Source organism: Mugil cephalus, chromosome 9 (genome assembly GCF_022458985.1).
Source record: "Mugil cephalus isolate CIBA_MC_2020 chromosome 9, CIBA_Mcephalus_1.1, whole genome shotgun sequence".
Lineage (NCBI taxonomy): Eukaryota > Metazoa > Chordata > Actinopteri > Mugiliformes > Mugilidae > Mugil > Mugil cephalus.
Window position 1 is genome coordinate 3,471,959 of NC_061778.1, and position 25,274 is coordinate 3,497,232.

The following is a 25,274-nucleotide window of genomic DNA, read 5'->3' on the forward strand; positions in this document are numbered from 1 at the left end:
CCATATTTATCGCCGCCCCGCTCTCCTCACCTATCAGCGACCAGCTAGCTGTGACCGACGTCTCGCTCCACCAATCACAAGCCTCCCTTTGTGGGAATATTACCACCTCTCAGCGCCTTCACCCCACCCTGTACAATGGCTTCTTTTTTTTTTTTTATTTTGACGCAGTGGCTTAAAAAAAAAAAAAAAGAGGAAAGAGTGGAGAAGGAGGAGGAGGAGGAGGAGGAGGGATGCAGCTACTGGTGGCAGATTCCTGCCGATGGCGGCTGCGAATCGATTGACAGCCTCGGAAACAGTTGCCGAGCGAGCGTCGTCAATGGCAGCCTGCGATTGATGAAACGGAGAGGGGAGGGGGGCGAAATGATGGGAGGACAAGAGGAGGAGGAGGAGGAGGAGGAGAAGAGTGCCGGTCGTGATGGTTTGAAGTAGAGCATGATTAGTATGGATGAGGAGGAGAGGAAGATGGAAAGAATGAAAGGAGGAGAGAGGAAAGAGGGAGCAGGCGAGGAGCGCTCAGCCTCACAAGTGAACAAAACAGGCGTGTCGCAGACGAGAGCGCCATGTTCTGCGAGACACCGAGGCTGAAGCACGGGGGGGGGGGTGAGCTTCCCTCACTTTTAGTTCCACAAACATCAACTCCCCGTGATGCGGGGAAACGTCTCAACACTTCTAATAACTGAACTTAAAAACGAGAACTTCTTCCTGTTGCAGCTTCAGCCACGTTTAAGGACCAAAGTCTCCGTCTGTCTCCGAGCGTTCGAAGCCAAATGTGAGGCGTCATCCGGAAACAGGACAGGTGATCGATGTGGGGGCTGTTGAGCCTAGTTTCGTAAAGGAAAAGACGCACGGCCAGAAAACGCAGGGATCAATACCATCAAAGGTCTCGTTCGGCCGGAGTGGCTTCACGTTAAACTGCATTTATGCTGCTCTTTCTTATTAAACTTCCTCTCAGCTTTTAACCACTAATGTCAGACATAAAACACTAAGCGAGCTGCACAACACACACGCACAGAGAAACTCTTCTGCTGTTTGCTAGTCTAGTCACCTAATGTCGCTTGGCAAGGGCATTTCAAGGCTCCCCCCTCCCTCCCTCCCTCCCTCCTCGCCTCCTTCCCTACACCGACTTGCCAGTCCTTCCATTTGCTAAATGAATGTATTATATCTTATAGGCAGGAGAGAAGGGATACATAATAAAGAAGAGCTTCTGACATAAAGTGATGAGACGGTTAAAAATGTCTGCACGCTCAGGTCAGTGCAAACTTCTCTCAGTGCTTGTTAAACCTGTAGGCGCCGCACTCACATGTTCCTTTCCTGACCACCTACATAAATATCGAAAAAAGAGAAGAGTAGAAAAAATAAAAAAAATAAAAAAACCACATCCAATTTATTTTGTTTGTGCTTACATAAGACTTCTTAATGGCTTATACAAGCAGGTTTTTTCCCTGAAAGCTGCATTTGTTTTCAACGGGCCGAATCTGAGTCACTTCTATTAGGCTGAAAGGCCGCTGCTGCCGGGGTATTGGAGGACCGGTTATATACAGTACGCTAAACAAATCAATCCGGAGACTGTGGTCTGGATGCCATTTGTGCAACCTGAGATGAATTCGCGTGTTTGATAAAAATGCAAAATTGCAAATGCATGTTTTTAGTTTTTCCAAAAAAAAAAAAAAAAGCTAAAAAATTAAATGTAAATATAAATGCATTAACCTTATAACCTGTGTTGGTCATAAATACTGCAGCCCTGTTTTAACCGTGCATCTCGGCTCTTATTGTTCTTCACTAATAAAGTGATTTAACGATTTATTTCCAGTTAAATAGCTTTAAATAGCCCCATTCATTCTGGCTGCTTGATAACAGGAAAAGCACTGAAGTCGAGGGCGTGAACTCTTTGTAGATTCAGAAGGTCTACAATGACATTTTATCATGTTGTTGTCATATACGATGAGTTCCCAGAAATGAATATCCTCTGAGGGAGTTCCTATTTTAACTGTGGTCACGGTTCAAATATAGAGAAAGTCCAAATATTCTGGACCCTGACGTCGTTACTCGCCACGTCCCTCGTGATGAAGCCTGACCTTGAAAATAATCAAAGTTTAAACATGTGAAAGCGAATCAATTATTAACAATGAGCTCATTAGACGCCTCTGATCGGATGTGTACACGATGAGAGGGGAGATTCCTTTAATAGCGAGGGGAAGCCTGGCCGGTCGGGAGGCTGGGTGAGGGGCAGGGGAGGCGCACTGATAAGAATGGGTTTGGACTGGTGGATTAGATGACGGGGGAGTGGGTTGTGGGGGTGGGTGGGTGGCGGGGGCCGTGAACAGCAGCTACTGCAGCCACTCATTGATCTTTCCGTCTTTAAGACCTTCAGCTTTTTATGAGACGTGGCTGTGATTTATGACCTGCGGGGCTGCAGCGCTCCCATGTTGTCCCGTATCTACTGTCTGACAGCTGACCGGCTCGTTCTCTATAACGTCGCTTGCCATTTTCTCCACACACACACACACACAAACACAAACACACACACTTGGACGCGAACCCTCCGGACGCTCAGTGGAAAAGTCCGTCTTCCGTCTCATCTTTGAATGAAGATCTGAATCATTCACGCGGCACATCTGATTGACATGAATGGAAAACGCTTGGCTAAGCTAAGCTGCAGCTGTTGGATATATAAAATTAAACAGCATAAAAAGAAACGACTGAATTTTTTGGGAATTTAACGATAAGATAAACTTTTCAGATTTAAAAGCCTTCTGCGCATGTTAAGTTTCGATCGTCCTGTTAAAAATGGGAAATAGATTAAAACGGCAGCTGCTGTTGAGAGACCTTTACCCCAGCAGCAGCTGCACGGTGCATACTGTAGCCATCATATAGCACACGTTAGGAACAGTGAGTGAACATTTCAACAATACAGCAGCAGTCAGAAACCCAAATGTCTCGATGGCATGGCTAGCGTGAGGTCAGAGGTCATCGGGACTCGTCTGTGCAGTAATGTCAGGCACCATGACAAAAGAAACACTGAATTTGTATAAAAAGCATGACAATGGATGTTATGGAGCTGGTAACATACAATATAAAGAATATCAGCATGCAACATCTTGAGTCATGAGAATATGATATTGTTAAATGTTAATCCTATTTAAATGTCAGGCCAGCTCTTTTTCTTTTTTTAAAACAAAAGGACCTAAAATTTAGATTCAACTCTGCAGAATTTGGCCTTTAACACCACATCAAGTTATATGTTATAACTGTTGAATCAGTTCTGCATTTAAAAAAAAAATATATATATGTATATATGTTACAATAAAGATTATAAAAACAAGTAGAAGATCAAAATCAAAGTCCGTCTTACCATGAGTCTCAGTTTCTTGGTGAGGGAATACAATGCCTTCAGTTTCAAAAAGGGGCTGCAGGAAGGCCACTACAGAGAGAGGAAGCACAGGGGTGGGGAGTGTGTGGTGTAAGCTAATCATACAGAGACACAACCATAATTATGATCTCTAAGCAGCACTTTGACCTCGAACTTTAAAACTGCAGCCTGAGTGCAGCTTAAAAAATATAAATACAAAAACACGTCGGAAAGAAACTGTCTTTTTGAGTAAATGTTTCTTCTGCATCTAGGGCCAGAAATAATAAAAAACAGTTGCTGAATCTTATTATTAGTAAAATAAAATTGCTACTTAAGATAATTACAACATCGTCATCCAAATAGTTCAAGCTGTAAATATGAGTCATATTAAAGATCATCAAGACCAGATTCTCAAATAACTGCAACAAAAAATACAAATAATAAACAGAATAGGATCGTCACAAAAGCCCTGCAGCCAAGCTCTGACTCCTCTTTGTTGCTTATCTTAAGGGGCTGGGGTGAAGTGTGTGTTCGTTTGTGAGCGACTTCATTTTCGACCAAATCTTATCCGACCATCAGCCTGATGCTGCCGCCGGCCGAGGGGAGGGGAGGGGAGCGTGGACCCGGCAGCAGTGCCTCTCTGCCTGAGTAAAAGTCTGGCCGGCTGAGCTCCTCATCCTCATCATTCCAACCTTTTCATTTGTCTAAATGGACAGGCTGCCTGGCTGCTACGCAGGCGGGAGGAAGGTCCCCCGGGGGTGTTGGTGTTGGTAGTGGTGGTGGGGGCGCTTTGGGTTTTTATATACAGCGAGGAGGAGCCTTTAATGCTCCGAGTGCTGCATTGATCTGCAGTTAAACGCCGCTGGTTAACCTGCAGCTCACCCCTCCTAACTGGACTGGTACCGGTGGGGCCTAAAGAAGCTGTTAAAAATGACTGTCCTGCTCTTTGGGTACAAATAAAAACACTCACTGATCCTCACGACTCTGAGAAACTGCCACCAAACACTAGTTTTTATTTTGAATCGGGCCACCTGTCACCGTGCTCTGAAAGGGACAGGGCGCTCTATGGATCTGCGTGATATTATTTTTGAGTCATAGCAAGTAAACAACACACAAATGCATCATCCGAAAAGTGTCACGAGACAAATTAAAAAAAAAAAAAGCCAATTAGGCCGAAGTTGCTCTGTAATAACCTGCAACAAAACCTGCTGCAAAATAAGATTCACTTTATTTCTGCATATTAATATTTTATTGATATGAATTTCTGATATTTCACCCGGCCAGTATTACTAAACACTGTGAACACGGTGACATGAAACACATTAAAAGTGCTTAATTATTAATTTTGTAGTAGTGTGTTTGGCCCCGGTGAACATAACGTTGAAGAAAAACACTGAATACTTCGACATGAAACAGCTGCATACGACTTCCAGTCGCATACGGTGTAACAGTGAGCCGATCAAATCACTACACGCTCACAGGGACAGTCAGATTTAACAGCCTGAACTACAGGGTTGGCTCCTAATTAGGTCGTTTAAAGGTATGTTAAATGTTGACCATGTCTTTCGCTGCTTTGCACCTCGGTGTCGTGTGAGTTGACACATTTAAAGGAGTATTGTATGTCCATATGTCCATGATGGGGTGCATGGCCAGGAGAGGCTACTGATGGTTGTAATGCCGGGTGATGGGAATGCTTGGCGCATGACAGCATGTAAACAAAAACCAAATATGGTGATTACCATGGTGACATATCCATATTTCATCAAACCAGAGAATCATGAAGAAACATCATCTGTGACGATTTAGTGAGAGGGGGAAAAAAAACTCCCTCCTACCTGCAGGATGTTAAAATCAGGACAGCAATGCATGATTAAAGAAATAAATAAAATAAAATACAGGCTAGCCTCCTGCCACTGACATACTGCAATAACAGAGACGCTGTCGCATTCTGAGCTCCTCTGGATCCCCCTGCTCTTTCTGGCTCGCCGCGGGCCTGCTGTTATTACGGGTCTGCTTGTTCATCCGCTTGTGTAATTGTACACAAAGCGGCGACGGTGGCTGATGTGTGAGATTATCACAAGGTCATCCGTCGACGGGATGAGACCCCGCGATCACGCACCAGCCTGATCTGGCTTTCACTTGTTTACATCCTTATTTTTCCTCCAGCATGGCCGCTGTGGCTGCGCGTAAATCTCAAGACGCAATAAAAAAAAAAATAAAGATGATAATAAAATAAAATAAAAATAAAAAAAACAGCCGATTCTGCGGATCTAAAGGAGGCTAAATCATTCAGGATGTGCGAGAGGGGAACCGACGTCTTCCCTCCAAATCCCCCCTCAGTCCCTCTCATTGTTTCCTTTCCATCAAAAGCGGCGACCCGTGACTATTTTAATGCTGATGGAAAATGACTGTCGCTCATGACGAAGTCGATAAAAACATCCCCTCTAAATATCAGTTTCATCTACTAATCTGGGCTCGTATCGCGCCGCTGACTGTGTGTATCAAGAATCAGATCAACCTGCTCTCCTTTCTCCCTGCTTGCTTGCTTGCCTGCCTGCCTCAGGACGAAGCAACATTCACCGAAACCACAACAGCTTCCCGCATCCCCATCGCGTCTCTTACCTCCCGTGTTTGTGCGTTTTGTGCTGCTGGCCTCCGTTGGGGTCTCCAGGGGTCTTTTACGCGAGTCCGGGGGATCGGACTCCATGTGTGGTTGTTGATTGTGATGATGAGGATTTGTGAAAATGCCGTTTTGCTGTACTGCTCCGCCGGCCATCATTTTCGAGCTTGCTCTTGGATGCTTAAGCTGCGTTTGCGTTAAAATCCCCCTTTTCCGTTTTTTTTACGCAGCGTAGCCGTGCAGATGAGTCCTTGGAGGAGGCAAAGGCGATTTAGGAATCGGAAAATACGCTTCTTGCGGACGGGGTTAGGCTAAGCTGCGCGTTTCTCCGTGGTGCGCCGTGCGTACAGAGAGATGCTGCGCAGGGAGAGAAAGAAAGAGCGGCGGATGATCGGCTCGGAGAGGGAGAAAATCCGAAACCTCTGCAGGTCTTCTAGGAGAGTCTTCTAGGCTACTAAAAACGTGCAAATGGCTCGTCAATCTTCCATCAACCTTCAGATATGCGTGCTAGGATATGTGTATCATTCCGCTGCAACCAGTACTCATGTCAGGCAGCACAGGATGGTGGCGCTCCTCTGCAACAGCCAGCGAAACGGAACAATAAATAAAACAAAACAAAAACACAACCGAAAGACAAAGAGGCGAAATCAACCGAGGGAAGAACGAAAGAAAGAAAAAAAGAAAGGAAAGGTCGGTGAAGCAATAATAATAATAATGATGGTACAAAAAAAAAATCCGATGCGTTATTGGTAGGCTATGAGAAATTCTGTCTTCTTGTCCTGTCCTGGCTCCAGTCGTGAAGACACCCAGGGGTGACGGGTGGGTGAGGAGGGTCCGGAGACGTGGAGCTGGAGGAAGACGCAGAGAAAGAGACGTTTTGTCCTGCTCGTTCTCTCGGTGAAGATGCTGCAGTCTTGCGTTCAGAGCATCCCTTCTCTGACTGGCTGCTGGAGGACGCGCAGGGGAGCGGCTGACGTCACGGGGCCTTGAGATGCCTTCACGTCTTCCCGTAAAGTCGGCATTCCCTGTTATTTTTTAACGTAAATACTCAACTTTTCTTCTGCTTTACCTCTTTTAGTTAAGACTTGAAAACAAAGTATTACCCCCAGGAACGCGTTTTCTATTTTGCTCTGCTTTATTGCATGTTACTGCTGGACGGGGGCGACAGCCTTCACTACATCCTACTGACCATCTTCCACCAGCAGTTTTAGTTTTATTTAGCGAAGAAGAAGAAGTAAATGCACAGTTAAACAAATCTGCAGTGAGATGGACTAAACGGCCTTAAACTGGAAATCTGCTCACATGCGCACCAGTTTAGGGATGTCTTATTTTCGACGACACGCGAAGGCATCACGAGAGAAAGTGAGAGAGGGAGAGAGAGGGTGAGATACGCGATTGGCCGAGGTTGTGTTTCTCCAGCACAACGCGGAGGACTGGGATGTGCGCGGAGTCACATGACGGACAGGAGAGGATGCGGCGGCGGGTTCCTGCTCCGTTACAACAGCGGCGATTGCAGTTGAGACCGAACGGGGCCCTGAACGTCCCGCTGCGGCTGTTTGAAGGTCTGATGCGATGCCTGTCAGGAGGGGGCCAGGGGAGCTGCAAACACGCGTGGAAATGTGCAGGGAAGCTCGCCTTCAGGTCTCTGGGCTTCAGTAGAAATATTAGAAATCAGCAAGAGGAATCTAACTTGAGAGTTTGGAGGAAGTTTATCATTATTAAAATAAATTAAATTTAAGTCCTGACTCACTAGTATGTTTTAAAAAGAATTTAGTTAATATTTGTGCTAACCTGCCTCATTAATTAAGAGCCTTAATGTTTAAGTCCTAAGATCTTCTGTGATGACCCTGAGGCCTGTTCAACCTCTACCTCCAACAAAAACAACATAAAGAGAGAAAATCTGACAAACCTGGTAGCTATGCATGATCATGATGTAAAAAAAAAATAAAAATATATAATATATATATATATATATATTAATAACGACTGCACTACAACACATGAATCATGATGCATGACTAGCCGGCCCATCTCACCTGTCCCCTCGGCTGCTGTGTGACCCACCTGTGTGTGCTGCGCTTGACATCTCTGCGTCGCTCTGCCTGGGTCTGAGGAGGGATCCTCCGGCACTGTGAGCTGTCTGAGAGCTATACCCGCCTCAGTATTTCTCTCTCCCTCTCTCTCACACACACACGCACACACACACACACACACACTCTCACACATTTGGCATATTCTCACACACACCCGGAGAGACACGCAAATACCTTCTACTGCCTCTCTCCGTCTCTGTCCGGTGCTCTACAGATGCCATACGCCCTTAATGCCTCCTGTAGACTGTAGTCAAGGTGACATTGTCCTGCTTGTGCACACGCTTGAGCACACACACACACACACACACAGTCACGCAGAGCGGCTATCTAACACTACTTCACATCGTCATGAGAAGCACTGGTGAGCCAGTCTCCCGCTCTGGATATACGTGGCAAATCCAAGGCAGATGGATCCCGAGCTGCAGTCAGAGACGGATCCTCCAGAAAAGGCCCAGACGCTAGTCGTGCTCCGTGGAGCATACGTGTGCAGCAGCAGTTTCAGCTGGACACATGCACAGTTTGGAGAGGGGGGCAAAATCTGTTGGAAGCTGAACTTTGAGTGTCCCGCGCGGCCAAATTGTCCGAGCTGCCGTTTGCTGCAGCATATGGAAAAAGTGAAGTAACCCCATAAGCAGTAAAGCACACAGACCAGCAGCATTCTTGAGTTTTTATTAGGCTGGGGGTATGAGCAGATGTTAGTAAGATGGGTTTCAGAGATTTGGTGCTGCAGACTCTTAGCTTAGCTTTGGACAGTGACCCCATACAAGCTGCTTTCAGACTCGCCGTAAAACTCTTCCAAACGCCCCGTGCGATCTGGAAGAGGAGAGGTTACGGCATTAACTCAGCTTTTCCCCACTATGTCATAATCGAAATGCAAAAAGCCCAAGTGTGGCCAACAACAAATATTACTCAGAGTTCCACGTGAATTTTCTACTCATGGAAACGGTTAGGAAGAGGAACGTTTCCAGTGGTGCATTTTCGTTTCAAAGTCTGCAATTCCCAGTTAAAAATGTTTGGTAGTGACTCAAAATACAAAAGGAGGGAAGAGGAGCCGGGACAGGAGCCAGCTGGAGTGTCAAACCTCAAACCTCTCACGTAGCAAAACAGCTCTTAGATTTGACCTAGAAGGCCAAACAAGCAGTGAGATGAGCCCAAAAGAAATTTTGTCTTAAATCAGATCAGATTTGTAATTTACAAAAAAAAAAAAAAAAAAAAAAAAAAAGCCTCTTGTTCTTTTGCCCTCAGATAATTCAATTGAGACTGGATGAAGTCAGATGAGTTCTTGTTTATGTGTGACCTGCTCACACCTGCTTTGTTTTCCCTGCATGGTTTGTTAAATGTACATACGGTATAGTATTCTGCTTGTTCCCCTGGGTTATGTCTGACTGCAGCTAAATGGAAATTCAGGATGTAAGATTCAGCTGTGATCCTTACAGATGGCAGGACATTGGCGCCACCTGCTGGCAGCCCGATGCAAGAGCAGCAGCATTCAGTGTCCAGTTTTCACCCTGGTTTCACAGAACTTATTTGCCATTTACTTTTTTTTTTTTGGTCCTTAACAGTTATGCATGGGTAAAATAGCAGCATACTTTACATTCTCTATTTGTTTGTTTAGCATTTACAGTATATACAGTATATGTTTGTAAAGATCCCTAAATAATTACAGTACATATATGTATTTATTTCCATTTGAAATATTTTGTATAACACATTTTACGTATCTGTAACAAATTTCAAATAAGTTTTTGTGCATATATTTGTAAAGTTTTCTTGCAGTGTCTTCTCTGCAGGATCACCAGAATAGTTTAAAATACTATTTTCATATGATTATAATTTGTTAAATCTCTTGCCAAATATGCAAAAGAGTATGCAAAAAAAAAAGGGGGGGGGGGGGATCTAATTTCTTTCCTCCTTCGCCTCATCAGCAGTGAATATAAAACCACCTCTGAATGAAGTGTTTACTTCTAAATGTTTGCAGAGACACTTAAGACAGAGACGCTCTTGTCCACATCAGTGCCGTGCCAACAAGCTTCCACTAACGGTGTAAGTGAAGGACTTCTCTGTGAAGCCCGGTCTGTATCCTCCCACTTCCACTTATGCATAATTGTCCTCCCACCCGGTACTCATTCAATTTTACAACGAAAATCAATAGCAAAGTCAATGGAGAGTAGGAGGCCGGACCACTCTGTGAGATTGAAAGCAGACAGATGTGATGCGCTCCTCTTTTACTTTTGTAGCTGCTGACCTCACTCGTGCCATCATACTGAAGATTTATGACTGAAACTAAAACGGTCCGACCGCAACAGAGAAAACTGGATTACAGCGCTGCGTTATTTATAAAGACTTAATTGCCGATCCAAATAAGTGCATAAGTATTTTTAGAAACTTCTGAATCAAAGCAGCGTGCCAGCTGGCTCTGGAGGAAAGAGTTTTTTAGACCAGATACTCTCCAATGAGGAGGGAGGAACATGAGCACGATGTTCAACAACTTATACATCGATGGAAGAGGCCACAACCTATAAGCATGAGGGCTGATTTGCTTTATTAATTCAAAATAGATTAATTTAAACATCCCTTCTTGCGTATTCTCTTGTATGTAGCCATACAGATAATCGTGATAACTCAAAACAGATACAAACTGAACGCCAACATTTCCTTCCACAAACGAATGTCTTCTCACTAAACTGCAGCAGAAACCTGTAGGTGCGTGCGTTATGGTAATTCTGGACAGATGGTGGGGGTCGGCTGGGTGAACACCCATCATTCCACCACGTCTGGTGGAAGTTTATGAGCTTTCACATAAATCTAAATTATTCTGTGCACGCTGGGAGAGCGTTCGCACATACACGAATTGGAGAGCGGCGTTTGGTCGTTTCTCTACTGTAAGTGATGTTTCTGGAGATTCAACACATCTGCATCTCAGCCGGGTTATCTCTTAAACTGAAGCTTGCTGTCGTTTTATATCAGTTAGTTGAGGAAAACGTAAATGTAGAAGAGAGGGAAAGAGATGGTAAATGAATGAGGAACGAGAATAATTCAAGCCCTGGGTCCTGCTTTTGTTCCTTTGACCTTTGAAACCCCCCGAACACGACTTTCCCCTCTCTCTGTGACCACCTGATATGAATTAACATGAGCAGAGCAGTGAACTGTGACGACCGAGGGCTGTTCCACTTGATTAATTGCGGTAGGAAGCCAAGAGGCAGGTAAAGCAGCTAGTATTGCACAGTGAATTTTGAGCAAAAAATGACAGATTTTCATATTAAAATATGACTTTTCCAGGTCTCCTCCTGAGAGCAGATGATGGAAAGGGGGAAGTCGAGTGTTTGGCCGGCAGCCGCCATCCGAGCCTTTGTTCTCCAAGCAGCAGACTGACGTTCATGGACCGAAAACATCTGGTCAGGAGCGCTTCTGTAATGATCCCTTTTGCTCAGTGAAACTGAAATTAGGCGTGCTGCATTAGAAGACCTAATTCTGACATCACTAATGTCTCAGCACCTACAGCTATGCAAAAATCTTGAAAATCCATTAGGGACCTGGCTGTAGGCGAAATAATGAATGTCTCCATACAGCAGATTTGAAAAAGAGATGTTGGAAAAAGACGCATGTTTCCAGCACAGAGATCAGAACATGAAGCTAAACTGAACAGAGATGGTTTTCTATTTGGAATTAGAAGCTTTAATACACACAATAATTACTGCCATGTTTGTGATGTGTGCTGCTCATATTAAGAATCTACACTCACCGGCCACTTTATTAGGTACACCTTCCTAGTAAAAGGTTGGACCTCCTTTTACCTTCAGAACTGCCTTAATTCTTGGTGTCATACTTTCAACAAGGTGTTGGAAACATTCCTCAGAGATTTTGCTCCATATTGACATGATAGCATCACTCAGTTGCTGCAGATTTGTCGGCTGCACATCTATGATGAGAATCTCCCGTTCCACCACATCCCAAAGGTTCCTCTATCTATCAGATTGAGATCTGGTGACTATGGAGGCCATTGGAGTACAGTGAACTCATTGTCATGTTCCAGAAACCAGTGTGAGATGATATGAGCTTTGTGACATGGTTCATTATCCTGCTGGAAGTAGCCGTCAGAAGATGGTCCACTGTGGTCATAAAGGGATGGACATGGTCAGCAACAATACTCAGGGAGGCTGTGGCATTTAAACCATGCTCAGTTTGTACTGAGGGGCCCAAAGTGTGCCGAGAAAATATCCCACACACCATTACACCACCACCACCAGCCTGAACCATTGATACAAGGCAGGATGGATCCATGCTTTCATGTTGTTTAAATCCTGACCCCGACATCTGAATGTAGCAGCTGAAATCGAGATTTGTCAGACCAGGCAACGTTTTTCCAATCTTCTATTGTCCAGTGTTGGTGAGCCTACGTGAACTGTAGTCTCAGTTTCCTGTTCTTAGCTGACAGGAGTGGCCCCCGGTGTGGTCTTCTGCTGCTGTAGCCCGTCTTCTTCAAGGTTGGACGTGTTCGTGTTGTGCGTTCAGAGATGGTATTCTACATTCCTTGGTTGGAACCAGTGGTTATTTGAGTTCCTGTTGCCTTTCTATCATCTCCAACCAGTCTGTCCATTCTCCTCTGACCTCTCACATTAACAACTGCTGCTCACTGGATATTTTCTCTTTTTCAGACCATCCTCTGTTAAACCCTAGAGATGGTTGTGTGTGAAAATCCCAGTAGATCAGCAGTTTCTGAAATACTCAGACCAACAACCATACCATGCTTAAATCCCCTTTCTTCAGCAACTTGTCTTGATCACCTGTACATGCCTAAATGTATTGAACTGCAGCCATGTGATTGGCTGATTAGCCATTCATGTTAACAAGCAATTAAACTGATGTATCTAATAAAGTGGTAAGTGAGTGTCTATTTGTGCACATTACTGTGAACAAATGGATCGGTCAAACAGCAGGAACATATTTTCCCCTCGAGGATCAATACAGTATAACTAATTATTATTAAATATGAATAGAGCTACTTCATTCTCTAATGATGATATATTACCTCTGTTAAACTGTTTCTGAAGTGACTGCAACAAACATCTCCTCAGCTGCTTCTACTAAAGGATCGATTATTCTTCCTCTGCCTGTTGGAGTTTCAAATAAAACTGAATTCAAGCCGAGACGATTCAGTTTTCTCTGGATACACTAGATGGTGCTATTGTCCAATTTTAAAGATATTGTCTCCAGAAGCTGAAGCGCAGAGTCGGATCTTCAACAACTCTACATGTTACAATTATTGTTATTGTAAGATTTTCCAAAAAATCCTAACAAACTTCCTGTTGCTGTATTACCTTAGTATGATCAAGTAATAAACGGCAGATTGAGGCTGCTTTAGTATTGCATTTTTACAGACACTTCTAGCTAAAGGTTATTCTGTGTTAGAATTAAAAGTGCATCATATTCTTTGAATAAAGACAGAATTTGGAGCGTTATTTTTAACCAAAACCAGCTGCTTTACAAACATCCTTTCACCGTGTCATTGTATATTATTTGAATTCTTTATTTAAAAGGCTAGTTCTGATGAACCAAATATTAATTTTACTTTTTCATCCTGAATAATAATGTTTTCACTTCAGTTCAGTTTCAGTTCAGCTATAACAACACAAACTGCCTCGAGGCGTTTTACTTAAAAACAGCCTGAAACCTCTAGAACCAGCCTGAAGGCGACGGAGGCAACGGGAAGAAACGTTGAGCAGAGCAGTTCAGCATGAAACTGAATTGAATTAAAAACATCATTATTCAGGATTGAGAGTAAAAGAGGAAGCAGATAATTCTTCATCCAGGTAGGAGCAATGAATACTGGTTGATGAGTCCACAGAGATGTATTTTGATTAAGACTGATTAAGTAAATTAAGATGATCACGTTTTTTTTTTTCTTATTTAATGTTAAAATCTTCCACTCTCAGCGTATACGAGTTGTAAATAAACACAATTTCCTCTGACACAGTAGTTTCAGTCCTATAATGACCTGACATAGCATGAGCATGTGCATTGCAGAGATGCAGCTCGTCAGCCATCTTTAGGAGGGAAGGTAAACAGGACGGTCACGTACACGATATTCTTTTACCACGTCGGTTTGTTTGTTCAGCATCTGTCCAGCCTGGGTACCGTGAGAAAGCTGCTTATTATTGGTCGTACACAGAAACAAACACAAACCTCTTCTCTGTTCTATATGGAGCCCAGAGTCTACTTCCGCCACTCATAAAGCCACAGTCCAATCAAGGGTGCACGCAGGTCAGGGTTTGATGAACATGCTGCATGTCAATCTACTCAAACGGTAAATAACAATTGTTGTCAAATGACTATTTTTGAAGTAGTTATCTGTGTTTTATATATATTTGATGTGCAGTAATTGTGTTACTACTAAGGTCAAACTCCCATCAGCTTGTAAATTAGTGCAGAATCGTTTCGCTCAGAGAAGCAAAATCACCTCAAACTGCTGCAGAGGTTCAGAGAATCAAAAACCAAGAACCGTGACAGGAAGTGCACGTTTCCTTAAAATAAAACTCATCTTCCATCGCCTGAATGAGCGTCCACGTCCAGAAACATGAGCCCAACACAGACCAAACAATATAATTGCATCACTTGCTGAAAATAAACCTGGTTATTGGTTTAGCGATTAGATCATTCTGAACTGAAAATAAACCGAGTCATTGGGCAGCAAATAGCTGGAGCCCCGTCCAGACAGAAACGAGAGCAGAAAAGATGAATTTAGTCCGTAAACAGTAAAAAGATGGGATGAGATTTCTGCCCGTCTCGCTTACGGATGATGGAGGCGGTTTGTTTTCTCAAGCTGATGCTGTTTACTCCGGACGTTCTCCTCCGTGCCCACTGGTTTACTCTGGTCCAGTCTGGAGATGAACCCTCTGCTCCTCAACACGTACTCCAGCTCTGTGCACAGAAAACCAGGAGCTTCTCTCTCTCTCTCTCGTCTAGAAATATAACAGGTTTTAAATGTTTTTAAAGTTTAAGCTGAAGTGAGTGATCTCATGTTGTTATGCAATGGTTTGTTCAAACTGAGTCAGATTGTCGGGTTGATACATGTCGGACTCGATGAGTGAAGATCTCTAACTGGAGTTTAAAAGAACTTAGTAGTCATTATTATTACTTTTGTATAACTCTGAAAATAAAGTATATAAATTAATTGGGTTATATCCTTAAGTGACTAAAACTTTTAGAAACTAGACAACTGAAAAGTCTCTTTTTTTGTTAGCTTTGTTTTAAAAAAAAGGTACTGGAACCATGCATATATATAGATTCATTATTTTTTTTTTAGTCTTGATCATTCAATTTAAGCCTTTGTCTGATTTTTTCAGTTGTTATGTTTATTGCACAAATTGTAAGTAAAGAAAATCTCCTCCCCTGGTGACTCTTACTCGCCTTATTGTCACAGATCACCCACCATCACGGGAAGGTTCCCAATTTATATTTCACAATTTTTGTCATTTAAACAGAGTTCGGGGAATTTATTATTTATTAATTAAATTGAAAAAAATATGTAAAAAAAAAATATTTATTAACAGAGCAACAGCACCAAAAAGTCAAATGAAAAAACTAGAATATCTCTAAATGGGCTGATTTATTACAGGAATCACATCAGCCAAACAATGTTCAAATAACTCAAAGGGACAAACGGCGAAATCGTACAGAAAGGACTGTAGGACTGTGTAGTGCAGTGTTTGTTGTTATAGATTCAGATTTTTTTTAATTTTTTGTTATATTTTTCAGTAGTTGGACTTTACTCTCTGGTTTTATTTGGAGTCTGTTAAAAAACACCTGAAGTTACTGAAGTGAAATGTTCTGGTTGGAATTAAAATGCAGCCTTTCGAGTGTAAAAGGGAAAAGTTTTTTGAGTGCTTTCATACGGTGATATATTCTACTATCTATCTCAGGTACAAACTGCAGAATCTTTTCATTCAGTAAATTTGAAAAGTTGAAAATGTTCTTTGATTTGAGTGGCAGCTTGTCATTAAGAAATGAATAAAGGGTCCTGAACCCAGACCAGAAGAACCACTGATGTACAGACTAAATAAAGTATATTGTAAATGTAATCGTAACTATTTAATCGGTATCATGCATTTGTTAGTCCACCCACCAGATTTCACCACCAGCCTCCACTGAGGCTGCCCACACCTGCTAATGTTAGATGTAGTTTAATTTGGCCATTTCTGTCATTTCACTTCGGTTTGTCTTTGTCTTGTTTCCTGTTTTTGTTTGTTTTAATTGATTTTTATAGAGTTTTTATAATGTACTGTTGCTATCCTGACCAGGTCCCTCTTGAAAAAGAGATTTTATATCTTAATGAGACAACCCTGCTTAAATAAATTATTATTAATCCAGCCAAAGAACTTCGGAATTAAATCAAATGCTTGACAGCTGAAAAGTTCTGCAAGTATTAAGAAAAAACAATCTGCCTCCAAGCTCTATCTTAGTAAAACAAACTAAATTACATTATTAAAAAAATATATATATTTAAAGCTGGACGGTTCTAATGAAACATACACCGATCAGCCACAACATTAAAACCCCCCTGACTGGAGAAATAAAAAACTTGGCAGGTCATTGTTCTGCTGGGAAACATCTGGACCTGGGACTCATTCACGTCGATGTTACTGTTACTTAGACACGTAACACGCACCTAGACCCCCCCCCCCCCTCCCCCCGCCTCCACAACACAGCAATGACACGCCTCGATGGCAGCAGCCATCCCCAGCAGGATGCAGCCTGACACACACACACACACACACACACACACACACACACACACACACACACACACAAATACACTTTAGGAAAATTACTGACTGATGGGAATGGGATTATTGACCTCTACCTTGGCTTGGAATGAGTCAGGATGTTTAGATCATTTACCATTTCCGAGGGATTTTGATTTTTACTGTAAATATAACAGGAACTCTGATGGGAACCAGCTTTTATGAGGAGGAGGGCGTGATGACATGGGTGAATAAGCGAGCCCGCACTACGCACTAGGCCAGAGCCAGGGTGTGTCATTTTACGGAGGAACTTCGTCAATGGAAGTATTCAGGTTATTGTTCTGAAACACTCCTGAGTCACAACAATTTCTCGAATAGAAATTGACTCAAGAAATTCACTTGAAGATTAACAATACTTTTTTTTTTATCTTGGTGTCCGTTTGCAGAATCACATTGTGTTGCTGCGAGATTCAAACTTTCCGAGAGTTTTCGGGTCCAGTGTCTCTCAGGGGACCAGCGTCATGTGGGCGTAGAAGCTGCAGCCGGGACTGAACCAGGGAGCAGAACATGTAGGAGGAGGAGGTGTTTCAGGTTTATCCTCTGGCTGAAGCGATCGATGGTTAATACAGTTCTGGTAGAGGTTTATTAAAGCTCTGCTGCTCTACGGTTTGAAAATGTTGCACTATATATTTGCTTCATGAGACAAGAAGGATCCGTTATAGTTAGACTCATCGTCCAAAGGCAGGAGGTGAAAGATTTAAATCCGACATGTTCTAACTGAGCTTTAATTTTATGGAAATATGCGTCAGGGATGGATGACAACATTTAAAACGGGGGGAAAACAGGTGTCCAGTTTTTATTTGTTGTGACTGAGCGAACGTTCAAGTTAAGCTATGCACCACAGACATGTTTATGGAGAGCTGGTTATACGCAGACCAGCCATAACATTATGACCACCTTCCTAATATTCTCCCTTGCGCCTGATCAGAGAACAGACGTGGGCCTTTTGAGGGTCCCTTTGGGTTGTCCCACAGATACTTGGATCAGTTTGGGAGTTGTTCCTAAACCATTTCTGTGTTTGTGTCTGCGTTAGACTGCATTACTATTACTATTACTATGCATTTCCCAGCAGAACAGTGAATTGTCACATGACGGTCGATGTTTTTTACTTCCCCACCTCCTCATAAAGTTGTGGCTGATTGATGTAAATTACAGCTTCTGGGGTCAACAGCCAGTGTTTCAGGCTTTCCACTGTATTTTGTGGATATCCAGTTATACATAATGAACACTTCCTGTGTCATTTAAAGTTAATAGGGTGCAGTGGGACTAGAAACTCGAGACGCAGCAGGAGGCAGGAGGTTGCACTTGTTTTCTGATCTTGTGTTTTCATACGTTTGGAGGTTATAAACCTCCACTCCGAATTCACAGGCCCTACGCTCACACAGCTGGACTCAGGCTCTGTCATCACCACCATGGGGACTGTCTGTTAACAGGAAGTGTGCAGACTTTACGCTTCAGGGCCCATTTCTTGATTTCCTCCTCGAACCGGGCCGGTCAGATGTACGTTCACATGCCGGAACCGACCACCAGGTCCGAGGACGTTTGGGAAATATCTGCAGGGGTCAGCGCAGACGTCTGACACGTCTGACGTGAACCCAAGAAGAAGTGACGCTCACTGGGTCACGACTGCTGATGGCATGCTGACAATTTAAAAAAGCCTGTCCTTTAAACCGTGTAAATTCTTTTAGTCGTTAAAATGTGTTGGCTTAGATTATATATAAACAAAAGCAGATGGATCACTGTGTAATGCGACATTTGACCTGTGTTGTTTATGTGTTGCAGTGATGAAAAATGAGTGTTGTAAGTTTAAAAAAAATATATATGCAGATTTTCAGGGGATAAACTGTTAGTGACAATATAATTATTTATTTTTTGCAGGGATTAACGAAAGTAAACAACTGCAAAAATGATTTGATTGTGTTTGCCAGTGCAGCTCTAACCAACTGGACATCCGAAGGTCAGCCATCAATAAGACAGCAAATCAACGAGCTTATTCTACTCATGAAAAACACTGGATCACATAAGAAAGAAACAATTAACGTGTGAGAAAACCTAAGAGCCCTTTATTAAAAGTCTTGCCCCATCGTGGCGCTAAGATTTCTCCTGGACCAACAACCAATCTAATATTTGTTTGTGTATGTCTGTGCATATGTTAAATGTAAGGGTCATGCATGGGCAGAGGGTGGGGGCCAGGATCCCTTAATGGTTAATTGCTGCATTCTATTTAAAGCTGGAATTACCAGGAGCGGGAGAGAGTTTATCATTTTAAATTCCAAGTTAGATCTCAATCTGGGAACACAGTGATGGTCCAATGGAGCAAAAACACGTTTCCCCAAACGTGCTTGTAAAATGCAATTACTCTCTGAGTTGGTGTTAGAGCCAACTAATAATTATTGAATACTATCAAAATGCATACCAACCTCAGAGATGGGATGCTCACAGGTAAACACAGACTGCAGAAAATGGCGACAACAACCCACAACACCTTATAAAATGCATCGTTAGTTCATGAACACAGCAGCTTTGTTTTTACCTGAGAAACGACCTTCAGTCAGTTTGGTGGAAAATGTTGCTTTGGTAGATAAACCAGGTGCTGTGGGACGCCAGGACTGGAACTGGGGGCAGGTAGCCAAGCTAGCAGCACCACGAACACGCTGGATGGTGCACAGGTGAGCAGCGCGCGCCCTCCGTCCGAATATTACGTCGGGCTGATGTGGGCGGGGCTTCTCTGTGTTCTTAAAGCGGTACATCTCTTTAATTTCTTTCAATCAGTTAATGTTACTTGTTTAGGAATGATCAGTTTTATATGGAAGCACTAAGCGGCCATGCTTTCACATATTATTTCTTTTTTCTTTCTTTCTATTTATCTCATTATCTCGGGAAAATTAGTTATAATAAAGTTTTTAATTCAAGAGCGTTCCGTCATGCTGACTGATGGATGCCCTCAACACTATACTGTAGTAAAACAATATGTAATAGGTCACTGTAAGGTGAGCTGTTTGTTTTGTGCTTTAATATTTGCTAGATTTGCTTCGTTTTTCTGAGATAACAAGATAAAAATCTCGAGAAAATGGAGGAAATGAACTCTTTATTTATATATTTTATACTGGCAACACTTTCTAAATGAAATTCCTTTCTTGTGATGGTTGGTTATTCACAACAGATATATTTCTATACATATACACACAACATATCTATATTGTGTATTTTAAATTTCTATGATCTATTTTCCACATATTTTTATATCCTTTCTAAATTGTAATTGTAAGTTTCTCCATATTTTCCAATCTTTATATTGTCTATATAAATATATTCTTGAATATTTATGTATTTATGTACTTTTTATAATGTCTGCCTCATTAAGCTTTGTTATTTCTATTTGTACCTTTTTATTGACTTGTGTGTCCTTCGTCTGTGTAACGATGCCACTGGATACCAAGTTTCCTATCTATCTATCTATCTATCTATCTATCTATCTATCTATCTATCTATCTATCTATCTATCTATCTATCTATCTATCTATCTATCTATCTATCTATCTATCTATCTATCTATCTATCTATTTAACAGCTAATGGCTGCGATGCTGAAAACCCTTAAACACAGTAACTAAGTCAGTTTCTTGACAAACACCTTCTTTTTCCAGCCACTTACTCTCACTCAGAGAGACAGTGGTTGTATATTCCAGGATCATGTGACGTTAAAATATGTTTTCCAGGTCACAGGGTCATGAAGTAATGGCACAACAATGTCACGAGAAGCTGAATCTCCAGCGTTAAGAAACAATGAATTCATTCTTACTCACATTAGGACAGGTTTGGTTTTCACCAGACGTTTCCAGTATGAAGAAAAACCTTAAATCGCATTGCTTCATAGCATGGGGCAAGCAGACCTCAGATTTGAAACTCTGTGGAAACCCAAGAGAGTCTTACATAAGTCATCCATGAACCAGATTACCGTAGAATAGATGTTAGTCAAACTTAGCAAGGATTTTATAGTATGTCCATGAAAATTAGACATTTCTGAGTTATAGAGCTACATGATAATCTTATACTATTGTAACAAGAATATAAAATTATGAATGATTGGCCAAAAAAAAGGACATAAGTCTAAACTGTAGAAAATTATATAGTAATAATAATTAAAAAAAAACAATTCAATACAGAAATGAACAAAATGAAAGAAGACACAATAAATTGTGCAGTGTGGTAGAACACACACTCTCTCACACGTAGCTCACGCATAGGATTTGCACGTATTGTATTTTTCTCAGGGTCGTTGTTAAAGTGGCAGCGAAGCGACGGGTGAGACGATGACTGAGGTTCAGAGCCAGACATGAGTCAGACTTCAGAACATTGAGACTTAATGAAGTGAAACCATAAACAGCCATTGTTTCATTTCCCATCTCCTCTTTTCCTATCAACGCACCACACACAGTGACCTGCAACGGCACGTTAGCATATATCCATAAAAAATTGACGGTCTAATACACACTGGCTGATGGAGTTGTTTCCATATACACCATTATACATCTTTTGTCGTCTCAGAATTTCTTCAGTTGTTATGCTCACAGTTCAGGATGAGTTAAATTCGACTTTGCTTAACCAAACTAACTTCACCATGAATCGGACTAATGCTATCAACAAACTCTTCTTGGTCCTCACAAAGATACAAGTCCCCACGCACATCGAGGACCCACCACTCACCGGCTCCTGTGACCCTCTAAAATTGTGGCTCATTGCTCAATACCTGGAGGGGAAACTGTAAATCACTGAAGCAATTTCACTTTTATGTGGATGCTGTTCCTGCTATAGCTGCAGTCAGCAGGAATATGAGGAGGCTTTAGATCCTTCAGCGTTTTCTGCAGAATCAGGGCCGTTTGTGTCGTTTCTATTGTCAAATAGTCTGTGATTATTTGTCCGAGCTTGTTTGCAACGTTGTTAATGGGCTGCGTCAAAAACAGAAGCAAAGCCTCATTTAATCTAAAAATAACAGCTGTTGGTAATGCACTCTTTCTGGGTTACTGATAAATTGGTGACTAATTTGTCACATGATTTGGGCTCACCTCAAGGACTTAATTGCAGCCAGTCTGGCAGCGAAACAATTCTGCTTTTTCTTTTTTTTTAACTCTCTTGAGTCCCCCCACGCTGATGAAAAGGGCAGCCAGTAGCAGATCCACATCTGCTGAGGGGGTCTCGCCCTTGTTGGTGGGCAGTCGGTGAATCATCAGGGGGCGCCAGCTGTTTCCTGCGCTGTGTTTTGGTTCCTTTGTCTCTCTTCAGCAGCCACGCCAACTGTGTTAGACAGTGCAATCTGGAGACATCATTAAAGAGGATGATAGAGCGGAGTGACGGAGGAAAACTTTGCTCAAAACAAACTCTTTAGAGCAGAAGTCTTCAATGTTTTTTAGGCCCCCAGCTGATGACAAGATTAAGTAGGGACCCCCTACGTACTATACGTGTATTATTTTGCATTCAATATTAAGATATTCAAATATTACACAGGTTCAAATATTTATTTTTTCATTTATTTGTTTTAGAAGGTAGATATGAGTATCTGTTCTATTGGCATGGTTAACATACTGGCTAAATGTTGAAGCTAAATGCAATACAATACACCTTTTGTATTTTTATTATTATATATTCCTGCATGTCCCTGTGTTTCTAATCTGGTTTCTCATTGACATGAATCTATCTATCTATCTATCTATCTATCTATCTATCTATCTATCTATCTATCTATCTATCTATCTATCTATCTATCTATCTATCTATCTATCTATCTATCTATCTATCTATCTATAAATCTAACACAATTCATTTCATGCACTTGCTCCTAGATTCTCATATTTATGCAGATGTCTTAACCTTAAAGGTTAAGTAGCACTGCCAGATCTCAGACCATGTGAATTATAAATGGCTATTATCAATTCCCTCTTTGACGCCTTTCATCTTACAATGAGTGATGGTGATTCACTTCAGTAGATGATGAGGCTGTGGATTATTTATTATTATTATAAATATGGTGCAAATTATTGAGAAGTCCCGCCCGTATTATTCCGGTTAACTTAACCACACTGAGCCGTCATCTACCCACAACTCTCACTGATCTTAATTTATAAATGACTGCATTTAATCGTTCTGCAGGACCTGATGTGTGTTTTTTTTTTTTTTTTCATTGTTAGGTTTTTGGTGCAAATAACTCTGGAAAATCTAGAAAATCGGTTGCAAATGTGCAGGAGTTGATGTCACACCCAAAATGAAGGATAAAAATATCAACACAGTAAAAGAATTAAAAGTGTGTGCTACTATACACGGAACACACTGGAAGGTTTGTGTAACAATGAGAAGTGCGAAAATCTGTGAAGGCAGCCACATCCAGCTTCCTAGCATCTGTTGTCCTCTTCACTCTCCAACACAATCATGATCCTGCTGTTGTGATTTCAAGCACTCAAGGTTTACATGGGCTTTTATGGCTAAAAAAGACTTTGATGATGAGCCCACGAGGACCTCGAACGCCTCTCCAAACATGCGATAACATTTAAAAGCGCTCATGCTTGTCAGTCATAAATTAGGGCTTTTGTTCTACGACTCACGAAACACCGTTTGCATCCAAAACCAATGTGCGTCTATTTCCTTTTTTTTTTCTTACACCTTGTTTGTCTGCGGCTGGTGACCTGCTTCCTGTGCCAGGATGTAAAGACAGATGAATGAGGTGCTAATTAGATTAAAACATGCATCTTAAAAATGGATTCTGGGTCACATTGGTCACAGCTGTAGGAGGAATAAACAGCTCGCTGAGTGCTACGTAGAGCTAGCATCAGATTGAAATTGTGTCACTGATTTTGGTGAAGGTACTTAAATGAAGAGACATCTGCTCTCTGTGAGTCTTAATTATTCACCTTTTTTTTAATCTAAACGAGTTGCTGATACATAAGCATCTTATAAAGTTAAAGTCTTATAATCTGAATCATTTCCTTTAATATATATATATATGATCATAACAGCAAAATCAAAAAATTGCATGGAGAAAGAAAAGAAAAAGACTGATCAAGACTCCCGATGACCCTGATGAGCAAAGTCTTGACTTTTCTTTCCAAATAAAACATAGAAATACTGTATAGAAAATGGGAGTGTAAACTGAGACAAATATGAGCCAGTTTAGAATTATTCAAACACAGATTGGGAAGAACTGGGACTCTGCATTATCTTGACTTAATAAGAGCTCTTTTACGTGTTCACCTTGCAGGATTAATTTGACATGCAACAGATGTCACATGATGCCAGCAAACATGGCACACATGTTTTGGTCCTGTCCCCATCTGCAAAATTACTGGACAGCTATTTTTGAACATTTTGCAGAAGTTGACGGCAGGTGTCAAAGTGGCCAGTTTTGAGCATTGTCAAATCCCCAAATAATTAGGACGATATAACCTTTGCATCCTTATTGGCACGCAGGAGATTTCGTTGGAGTGGAAGTCACAATTTGCCCCAAAGCTGCCATGTGGCTTATTCTGTATATACTTTGTTTTCCTCACTGTCTCATTTCAGTCCAGAGACAATGCTGCTCCTCTGCATGTTGTTATCCTCTGTGCACTTTTATTGATCTGTAACCTGATTGTGTAGTTAACGTGGAGGCATCTCAGATTCTGTAGATCCTATACAAGTAATACAAAAATAAAAATAAATAGAAATCTAACCCATTACATTCATTTAATTGTCTTCTACAATGTCAGAAAACTTCAGTAAAGAATAAACAGACACATGCACATTTTTCTGAGGGTAGAAATCTGTGCATTTAACTCATCAATGCTGCTTCTATTATTTTGAACAAACCAAGGTCATATCTGCACATTTGCAACGGCAATTTCTCTAAAAATAATTAGAATTTTATTTACAACAATACTTATCAGAAAGTCTCTTAGTAAACTACCTTCACTGGCACATTGATTTCTTGGTTCGATATCACCCACAACATGCATTACCATGTGCATGTTGCTGCTTTATTAGAAACCAAACACTCCAAACTACCCTCAACAATAACAATGTCTTACCTCACAACTATATATGGCTTTTCAGGCTATTGTTTCAGTTTCACTGCTCGCAACTTTACTCGTTTTGTTTATGAATCTCATCCTTGGAAAAACCAGGCAGCTGTTATCAACACAGACCCCATGACTCCATAGACCCTGAGGTAAACACAGTTGATAGTAGTTCATTATTTAGCAGCTTGAAGGCAAAATGTTCGTCTCTTGAGCTGGTGGTGACCGAAACGAGGCAGAAACGCACAGTCGAAACATGATTAACATACTTCTGTCTCTCAAATTATGGTTCCCATGTCAACCTTAAAGATAATACTTTAGTATAGATACTTTCGATTCTTCAGTCATTGGAGGTGATGTAGGAACACAG

General features: G+C 41.7%; 1 protein-coding gene and 2 long non-coding RNA genes across 4 annotated transcripts in view; 1 reads left to right on the top strand and 2 right to left on the bottom strand.

Annotated features, from left to right (window-relative positions):
* The window catches only part of LOC125013496 (RNA-binding protein Nova-1-like), a 38,979-nt gene extending 32,205 nt beyond the window's left edge, over positions 1-6,774 (bottom strand). For both annotated transcript variants that reach the window (XM_047594226.1, XM_047594225.1), the window contains exons 1-2: positions 5,972-6,774; positions 3,353-3,421 (exon numbers count right to left, since the gene is read on the bottom strand). In XM_047594226.1, coding sequence (XP_047450182.1) covers positions 3,353-3,421; positions 5,972-6,128 — 226 coding nt within the window. In that variant the 5' untranslated portion in view covers positions 6,129-6,774. The remainder of the gene's footprint in view (positions 1-3,352; positions 3,422-5,971) is intronic.
* On the top strand, positions 6,524-7,704 carry LOC125013497. Its single transcript, XR_007113391.1, has 2 exons — positions 6,524-6,659; positions 6,764-7,704. It is a non-coding gene; the product is annotated as an uncharacterized LOC125013497 (long non-coding RNA).
* Positions 7,705-8,503: 799 nt separating this feature from the next.
* LOC125013888 lies at positions 8,504-19,516 on the bottom strand. Its single transcript, XR_007113407.1, has 3 exons — positions 19,397-19,516; positions 14,854-15,021; positions 8,504-8,875 (listed from the first exon to the last, which is right to left on the bottom strand). It is a non-coding gene; the product is annotated as an uncharacterized LOC125013888 (long non-coding RNA).
* Between the last annotated feature and the right edge of the window lie 5,758 nt (positions 19,517-25,274).